The sequence below is a fragment of the Montipora foliosa genome, chromosome 2 (genome assembly GCF_036669935.1).
Source record: "Montipora foliosa isolate CH-2021 chromosome 2, ASM3666993v2, whole genome shotgun sequence".
NCBI lineage: Eukaryota > Metazoa > Cnidaria > Anthozoa > Scleractinia > Acroporidae > Montipora > Montipora foliosa.
Window position 1 is genome coordinate 65,580,288 of NC_090870.1, and position 10,000 is coordinate 65,590,287.

Here is a 10,000-nt window from a genome sequence, read left to right on the forward strand (position 1 = left end):
TAAACACAATACCACATGTAAAGTGCTTTGGACAGTATTTACGCACTCGTTGTTTTTGTATCGGAAATCTCACTCGTTCGCTGCGCTCACTCGCTCGATTTCTTGATTTCTCGTGCGTAAATACCGTACGCCCGCACTTTCCATGAAGTATTCTCTATATCTGTTACGAGTTCGATGTCTAGAGGATGTTTGTCTACAAACTGACGGAACGCAGGGATGTCGGATAAACACAAGGAACTTTAATACCAAATGAACCTAGTCTTCACAGAGCTGTACAATTCCAATCTTCAGCTTTAAAATTTATACGGCCTCCGCCAACTATAACACAGACTTGAAAGCACTTGAAATAAGACCTCCGTCACACTTGAATAATCACACTGGATACTCTCGCTCGCAATATCGCCGTAATGAAGGATTTTGGGCTTAACTGCATAATACCCCGCCACTCAAAGTTGTACCACTTAAAATCCGGATACATGGCTACGCAGTTTGTGCACGCTCTTTCTTTTTTATGTTTTTAGAACGAGAAATAGACACACTACGGGGCTGCGGGGCTGCGGGGCTACGCGGCTACGCGGCTACGGAGCTGCAAAGTTCAATGTATATTACTTCGTTCTTTAATGATTTATGAGCCGAAGTGAACAAGAACGGGCTAAACTTCAGAATACCCGGCGACTGAAATATCTCATCAAATCCTGCTACCGCAGTCCCGCAGTCGACATAATATACATAATATTTTTATATAAACATCACGAAATATGCCGCTTGCATCGAACGCGTTGGTGTTGACCTTGTTGGTCCTTGCTACTGCAGTCCCGTAGTCGCCAAAATGAATAAGCACTAGTTTACTGATTAGGCCTAAGCATTCTCGTAAAAATTTAGCTTTCATTTTGCGGTTCGGTCACCTTCACTTTTCACGAGATCATGTAGAGAATAAAGCACTCGTTTACTGATTAAGCCTAAGCGCTCGTTGCAGTGATTAGGCCTAAGAACTCTCGTAAAATGTTAGCTTTCATTTTGTTCTTCGGTTAACTACACTTTTCATCGACTGCGGGAATGTGGACCGCGGTACCACTCCATTTCAATGCTTAGTTCATTGTTCATCGACTGCGCGACTGCGGACCGCGGTAGCACTTCATTTCAACACTTAGTAAATATATATTGACTTCCTAGGCGACTGCGGACTGCGGACCACGGGAGCAGTATACGTAGATTTAAGGAGGGCGTTAGTGGACAGGTATTCTGAAGTGTAGCCACGTAGCCCCGTAGCCCCGTAGCCGCGTAGCCACGTAGCCCCGTAGCCGCGTAGCCACGTAGCCACGTAGCCCCGTAGCCCCGTAGCCCCGTAGCCCCGTAGCCCCGTAGCCCCGTAGCCTCGTAGCCCCGTAGCCCCGTAGCCCCGTAGCCCCGTAATGTGTCTATTTCCCGTTGTAAAAACATAAAAAAGAAAGAGCGTGCACAAACTGCGTAGCCAAGTATCCGGATTTTACGGGGGTACAACTTCGAGTGGCGGGGTATTCTGCGGTTACTCCGGATTTTGGCTTTGAAGTGTCCTCAAATATGTCGTGAAGGAAAAGAATTTACTTGCAGAACCACGCGGCTCAGTTGTTTTAAAATTTATGCTGATGCATCACAAAAACAATCTAATTAAATATTGAAGAATGTTCCAGACAACACGATCTAATTAAGTATTCAAGAACATAACAATATCGAAATTAGGCCAATAGGTAGAATAATGGGACGTCATTTGTACAATTTCCTTGCAACATACCAATACTGTAGAAACGGATTATTTTTTCCTAAAATTGCTTTTCAACAGATTTTTTTTGGTCATAGTTGATTTGAAAACGTTGTTTTCCAAATCTTGTTTGATTTTTGAAATGGGTCTTATTTAAAATTGGATGGCCTGTCTATCAAGCTTAACGCCAATCAGTGTTTGAGTTATTTATCTATCACTTACTTACACCAAGAAATAAATCGTATTTTCATTTGTGTATAGGTAGTCTTCATTTGACCAGAAATCAGCAGGTCAAGTCAGAGTCAAAAAGAATGAAGCGAGGTGAGCTTTAGTGTCATCTATCGCTCACACTTGTCCAGTCTAGCACAACTTCTCACGTCATCCTATTTAAATGACTACTCCAATGGAAGCCTTAATACGCCCTGTCTCTCCCAAGCATAATACGGGCAGATTCTTTTCTGTATTCTCTGGGGTCTAGATTTCGACTCGAGACAAGGAATTTATCACATGAAGGGAAGTGTGGGAAATTTTAACTACGTGCGGCGCGTTTCAAAGGTAACGTCAAAGGCCGACTTTCTGGCATGATGAGCTTGAATTTAAGCTTTTCATTTTTAGGAAATTAACGCGCCTTACGGCGATTTTCATAATTCTGCGGAATCACGCTAAGCGCCAAACAGCGTTTTGGCTTCCATCAATCAAATTTCGAATATAGCCGGGAAGATATCGACTCCGCCTCCCGAGAGTGAATTGGAGTTTTTTGTTTAGTTCACAGCTCGAAAACCATTATGACAATTATCTTTTTAGAGGTTCTTCAGCCTATTCCACTGCTTTCCATCGACGTCGAGTTCGAATGTACGATTGTACCGTGTGAACCAAAGAGGCTGATTGGTAGGCTGTGTCATGCATCAAATGACTCGTTTGATTGACGGAAGCCAAAGCGCAGTTTGGCCATCGGCGCTTGAAGATCAGATTCCGAAGAATTATGAAAATCGCAGAAAGCGGACAAATGTCTTTCAAAGTTGTGTTATTTCCGTACACGCGATTGGGGCATTGAATCATCTAAAATGAGAAGGAATTTCAATGACAATTTGGCTTGGGGGAAGGGAAAGGCATTTGAACAAAAAAGGAGGAGGGGGAGCGGGAAGTTGTACATACTACAACTTGCGTTGAAAGATAATTTGTTTCATAATCAACTGCGTTATATTTTTTTCACACAGATCAAGACATCTGGGCAAACGTCATGCAACCTGGTGACATAAGAGGTACTTTTCAATATTATTTATTTATTTTTTGTTTGTTTACCTATTTTATATTTTAATTTTTATAAAATGTCAGCATTAGTCGCAAGCAATGATGTTTCCCTCGAAATGCTATTGTAAGGTTGTAAATGATTCAATTTCCACCGCGGAACCACTCCTCTTCTCTTTCCACGGGGACAAGTTCGCCAGTTTGGGGGATTGCCTACAGTCGTCTTTCCCCAGGGTAGGGGAGCGGAGTAAATCGGATAAAGTACCTCAGTGAACGCTGGATCCAATCCTCGATAATTCAGAAAATTTACCACAATTGCTGCTAATCTTGCAATCTGATTGGCTAATTTCTCGTTGTCGCTAAGAGTCTAGACAACGCTGGCGTCAGTGTGTCACATAATTGTAATAGCCAATCAGGAACTCTCATTTTGGAAAGTGAACCAATCAGATTGCGAAAACGTTGTAGACAATGCTTGCTCTTTCTTTGTGTCACACGCTCTATAATAAAAATCTTCTTTGGCGTTGAATATTGTGGTAAAAAACACAACGAATGTGGTTCAGCGTTGTCTGTACTCTAATTGAATACGATATTCGTCATCACAAAATTTGTTGTGGGATCACGAGGCGCATCATTTTGACTACTGTGATGACGAATATCGTTGTCGATAAAAGTACAGACAATGCTGAACCACGTTTGATTTGTTAACTACACGCTCCATAAAGCGTACACTGGGTTGCCTGTGGTACGTGTTACACAAAAACAGAAGGCACTGAATTCGGTGGTATTGAACTGCAGCCTTCCAGTTAATTTTTTTCAAGTGGAGGTCATTAAGACCATTTGAGGGTCACTCACATGTCCCGCCAGCAGAGGCCCTTCACGTTCACACCTGTCCTGTCCCATTTTGAGGTCTTTTAGTTTCTTAAGCTTTGGTAATAAATTCAGTTTAAAGATAACAAAACACGCTCTTGAGTAAAATTGATTCGTTTTTTCTTTAAATAAATACTGTTAGTCTGCAGAAAACTAACTGCAAATTGCTCTGACGGACGTTTTCCAGCATGTCATGCATGTCTCGCAGTTGCACGAAGCAAACGTTTATTGCACACACTAAGAAAGGAGTGAAGATGTTGTTTCCGCTTCATAATTCCTCTTCTTGTTAGTCTAATCTGATTCCAGGTGAAAACGTTGTTTGGCTTTACGTTTGCACCAAAATGTACCGTAAAAGCCAACAGAAAAAGAAAAGCAAAAGAAAAAAAAAAGCATAGTTTTATATATAACTCTGAATCAAATTCTCATCGAAAGGGCAGGTATTTTTTGCAGGTTGCAGGTTGAAATTACCGTGACTGTTACATGAATAGCTAACCTTAGGCCTAATTAGGCCTAAAGAACGTTTTTAGGCCTAATTAGGCCTAAGGTTAGCTATTCATGTAACAGTCACGGTAATTTCAACCTGCAACTTAAACCCTGCAACCTGCAAAAAATACCTGCCGTCATTGAAAGATTAATGACAATCGATCATAAAAACACGAAAATTTCTGCAGTCTCTGACTTTTGTGAACGAATGGAAAGGCCATGATGTTTTGTCAAAAGTAAGAAATTGATTGCGTGCTAGGCAACCATAAAGGTGTACGTGATCACCTTGTGTCAACTGTATGAACTACGGGAAAGAATGTTAATCGTTCGTCGTTTTCAGAGTAAAACAACGTACTTTTTAGCCAAGAAACTTCCGTCTTTGGTTTTTTTAATTTTGTTGTAATATTTAACTGAATATTTACATTTCATCTGTCGGGTCAGGAAGTCTTCTTTGTCGGGTTCTTGAGAAATGTTATCTATTTTGACTTCAGGGTGAACTATTTGGGCAACCCTAAAGTCCGGAATCCGGAATCCGAAATCACAGGTCATTGTTTTACCAATACAGAGAGTAAAAACTATCCTAAACATTCATAAAAGCTAACCTTAAGCCTAAAAACGTTTGTTTAGGCCTACTTAGGCCTAAGGTTAGCTTTTATGAATGTTTAGGTGAAACAATGACCTGTGATTCCAGGGGCGTTTACCATTTGCACGGAAAATCCGGTTGGAATGGAATGCTCGTAATGGTACAGGATTTTCCTGGTGTGGCGTTTCGCCAAGCCCGAGACTCTTGCGGCTAGAAGTAAACAAATGACGACTGCATCTGCAGCGTCGAATGGCGGGAAAAGAGGCCGAAGTGCACCGGGTCGAGTGGGAGTTTACAAATGGTACAGGATTTTTCCGGTCATTTCGGTTGGAACGGGAAAAGAGGAATACCTCTGAGGATTTCCATCTTTTCCAGAAACTTTCCGGTGGAATGAGCTGTACCATTTGAGTTTCCAACCGGAATTTTCGGTTTTTGTTGACAAATGGTAAACGCTCCAGATTCCGGATTTCCGGATTCCTCCTTTTAGGGTTGCCCGAACTATTTACACAATTGCGGGGTTGAGCGGCCATGTAATTGAAAATCTAAACATCTATGAGATACAAAAAAGAGACTTTCGAATTATCGCAAATCACAATGCTGACAAGCACAAAAGCGGAAGAAATGGTTAATACATATAAAGTTTGTTACTATCTGAATGTTTTTGTGTTAGAGTAAAGGGATATATTGTCATGCAAATGATGTAATTTCATGACACTCAAAATTCGCAAAAAGTTTCATGTAAACAATCGTCGCACTAGTAAGTCGTAGCAATAAATTGGATTAATCAGGAAGTTAAAGAAATATTGTTGCCTTCCCAAATAAACTTCATTTTACAATACAATGACAAAATCATTTCTCAGAGAAATAAAATTCCTTTCTCCTCGTGTATCCGTTTCAACGCACGTATGCAAATTTGTTAACTCATTTTCACCGCGTCCCAATTCCTGCGAAATTTTTCTTCTTTCAAATATTAACAAAAATATTATTTCTCGTCAAGCGTTGCATCTTTTATGTTCACATAACCGCTAAAAATAAAGATTTTGTAACGATCTGTCCGTTGATATTTTTTCGTAATTTAATATTCCCTGTCAAAATTTGCACAACAATCAAAACACAAAAATAGGAACGCACGCAACAAATTTAGTCGTATTTACCTCTTCGTCGAATTCCCATGCTTAACACAGGAATTTTTAGTTATTGTGAAATCTTTCTCTATTCGTTAGAGATCACCCTTTCAAATTTCATAGAAATCGACCGGTCTGCGAATATTTTATGCGTTTTTTCAATGGGATGTCAAAAGGCCAAGTGGATGTTATGCATAATCGGGCAAGTTCGGGCGATCAAGTTGCGCGTGTGACCCGTTATAAATATTTTTTTCACAAAATGTTCCCGAATCGTCATGTATCACCACAGAAGACAAGAACATCATTCTAAAAGCTTATTCTACGCAAAAAGTAGATTATAAACGTAATTTTGAGAGTGGAAATCAAGGTTACGGCGGACGGCAAATACAAACTCACGAGACGCACATGGTATATTTAATTAAGTTAACACACCAGAAAGGCGCAAACCTCATTTTGACTCGAAAATGCCTTACCATTGCCATAAAAACTATCCAGTTAAGCTCGCATATTACAAAACGTAATGAATTCATAAAGGCCACCTTTTCCAGAAAAAATAAAATAAAACAAACAACATATTTGCTATTAGAGGCAAAAACCCTTCCTATTTCAATCGTGTCAAATTGCCATAAGCAATATGGCAACAAAATAAATTTCAGGATCAAACCGTTTCCATGAAGAACCTTTTCCTTGAATAATGAAGCACAAAATAGACGACAAGCCTTCTTTCAAATAATTCTTGGCTGTCAAATTTCCAATTATTTTTTTACCTGAAGACTGTGCAGAGTTGAGTACAAATAAAATTATATAAAAGCCAGACAGCAGAGATCACAGATCCACTTAAGGTGTTCGATTCGTTCACTGTCTTTGTTGAACCCATAAGTTACCAGAAAATTTACCATTTGGTTTCAGTGTTTTACATAACAGCACACTTGGTAAAAAATTAGAAATACAGCTCACTTTGATTTCGGCTCGACGGGCGATAGATTGTTGTCGAGGTCCATTACTCGTCGCTTTTAAGGTTCCAGATATTTATTTTTCACCCCCGGTGTTGTCTACCCAATTGACTTTCAATTATTGAGCTCCATAAGGGTATATTTTGCTTAAAGATCCACTAAAACGCCATTCGCGTTACAAGACTTTCGACGCCATTGCAGGTTAAGTTCAATATTCTACTGTTTCCACCAGAGAAATCTCCGCATTTCCACTACCCTGTCGATCCCAAGAAAATACATGCAGAAAGCGCGCTCTATGCACAAAGACACCACTTCGCAGGGGAGTGACAGGGAAGACTTTTCATGACACGGAAAAAAATTATGAAGCGGAGAAATGAAACGCAGATTGCGACTGGGTTTGGCAACCCAGTAAAAAAAAAATATAAAGAAATAAAGAAACCAAGAAATGAAACGGAGATACCGACGGGGTTTGGCAACCCAGTAATTAGAAAACGTGTCTAGTGTGCACACAAATAGATGTATTTGGACAAAAAGGATAATTTTCAAAGAGAGAGAGAGAGAGAGAGAGAGAGAGAGAGAGAGAGAGAGAGAGAGAGAGAGAGAGAGAGAGTGAGAGAGAGGGAGACACGAAGGCAAAACGGCGAAGCTATTATACGTCTCCTCACTCTGCTGAGTCTAATTTTACCACCTGTAACTGTAATTCATGTTAAAGTCGACAGAAAGTTTGACATAGTCAATCCACCCACCTTTTCTTTAGAAAAGAACCCTTCATAAGATTTTTTTGCTGATCCACCGTTCCTTGTGGTCATGTGTGAATAATGCTGATTATAATTGTCCAACAGGAACAAAATGTGGGGACTCTTTATATACCAAGGATGCAGTGAATTACGCACATATTCTCATTAACTTCTTACCGTGCAGACATGGCTCGAAAACTTTCAATGCGAAAGTATCGTGGATTCCACAGCCTGGTAGGTGATTTTAAGAGAAAACAAAACAAATTACTCCTTCAGGAGCTTGTTCTAGGTTTAAGATTCTGCTTGTCATAAAGCATGAAATCATTTATATTTTTCCTATTCTAACTCTTTTGAGAAGTTGCTCGATATCATTCAGTGATTGTTGGTTCAAAGCAAACTTAAGCCAGACGTTTGCCGTTTATGGCAGACGCTGCTGCTTTGACCAATCTCTCAATGGCTGACCTCTTGCATTCGCTCAACGGTTTTCCTCCCTCCCTCCTTCCTTCCTTTAGGGTTAGATAAGTTATGCTCGACGATTTGAGCATTATGCTGGAAATTATGCTCGTTTCTTAGCATTGTGCTCAAAGATGCTGGACAAAAATAGGGGCTAACATATTATTTCATGTTGCACTCTCAGACGTACAGGTCTGGGGACTCAGGCATAAAGTAAAGTAGCCAGGCCTTCAACAAAGTCAAATAAGTGCATAAAACAGCCACAAAGACCACAATTGACAGGACATTTTTAACAATATTATTTTGGTGTTTTATTAGCAGGATAATTTTATCAACTTCTATGCTCCTAAACATAACTATTATGCCGGCATTATGCTCGTAATAATGCCGGCACCATTTATCACAACCCTATCTTCCAACCTTTCTTCCTTTCTTGCAACTGCCCAGCTCTCAGGGGAGCTTGATAGCTCTGAAGGTAGAGAACTGCAACGCAATTGGTCGGTCATGTGTTTCAGTTCTGTTTAAACCTGGAAGTTTCCCAGGATCCCTTTGCAACTGCTTAAGAGCTTCTGCCTGAGAGACCGGGGCAGACTTGGAAATGAAGGTCGGCCGATTTCGCTTAAAATTGGTACACAAAGTACTTATGTCGACTTATGTAATATGCCAAAGTTTCAGCTTCAACGACTTTTTTTTAGCCGGGTTCTGGATATCAGCCCCTCAGGGGTCCCCAGAGGCTGATTTTCAGTGCAATTTTGGCCACTTTTAAATCTCTCTTTTAGCAACATGAAATTAATTTCAGGCAAAAACAAAACCATCTTTGTAAAGCCCTATCCTTAGGCTTTTATGGGTGAGAACATTAGCTCATGGAAATTTTTCGCTAGCCTGTGGCTGTTATTACAACTTGGTCATATTTGAAGCATATGGGAAGCAACCGGAAATGGCCTCTTTTTCAGACCAAATATTTTCCATGCCCATGTTTTATATCTTGAGGTCTTAGTATCCCTGCAAAGTTCAGCCCTTAGTTTAGTAATATCAAGAAAAAAATACTAAGGTTGAGGCTTTTTACTAAGAAAAAAACTTACGAGAAGATGGCTAACCAGGCCACTTCCGGTTAAAGTTTCAACAAAGCGTGTCGCCAAAAATTAGCCATTTAATTTCGATTATCTTTTTTCCTTCCAAGTTATGGTTAAAAGAGACTCTGAAGTTAATTGTCACCGAAAAGACTTGCCGTTAAGGAGAAATGTTTATGTGATTGTTTTAGGACTGATCAGATAGTGGTCCGACAGCGGTTATAAATTTCTTGGAAGAAGTCTTGAAAATTACTGACAATAGAGCCGCTGCGAAAACTCTTTATTTACCTAACAACACATCTCTTGTCGGTAAATCACAATGCAAAATTGCATCTTTTTCGTCCTAACTGCAATGTTAAGTTTATCTCCTTTGTTCAACTCGTTCAACGTATCACGTCTGTGGCCCGTAGTAATGAAGCGCTAATTAAATCAGGATATAAGCAAGCTTTGTAGTTCCATTCAGTAGTACTATAACTCACCTGTTTGGGCTTTAATATTTTCTGAAGAAAAAAAAACTTATCGGTCTCTTTAAAAGCAACCACAACACCTGTCGTGACACTACTTGAGAATCGTTTTGAACCTTTAAGAAATTTCGAATATAATTAAAGCTAATCGTCTAACACAAATTGCAGTCACTCTTCCAGTCTATTTGCAAAGTGTCTGGATAAATTCACCTACAAAAAACGCTTACCTGGCTTCACTTTTACAAACATGCCCCTTTCCTACAATCCCTTAAAAGTGAGG

The 10,000-nt window shown here is 39.9% G+C and overlaps 1 protein-coding gene across 3 annotated transcripts in view; it reads left to right on the top strand.

Moving 5' to 3' along the window:
- LOC137986234 (tyrosine-protein phosphatase Lar-like) overlaps positions 1 to 10,000 on the top strand; it is a 91,500-nt gene that overhangs the window by 19,394 nt on the left and 62,106 nt on the right. For all 3 annotated transcript variants that reach the window (XM_068833469.1, XM_068833465.1, XM_068833477.1), the window contains exons 3-5: positions 2,000 to 2,059; positions 2,956 to 3,000; positions 7,839 to 7,967. In XM_068833469.1, coding sequence (XP_068689570.1) covers positions 2,000 to 2,059; positions 2,956 to 3,000; positions 7,839 to 7,967 — 234 coding nt within the window. The remainder of the gene's footprint in view (positions 1 to 1,999; positions 2,060 to 2,955; positions 3,001 to 7,838; positions 7,968 to 10,000) is intronic.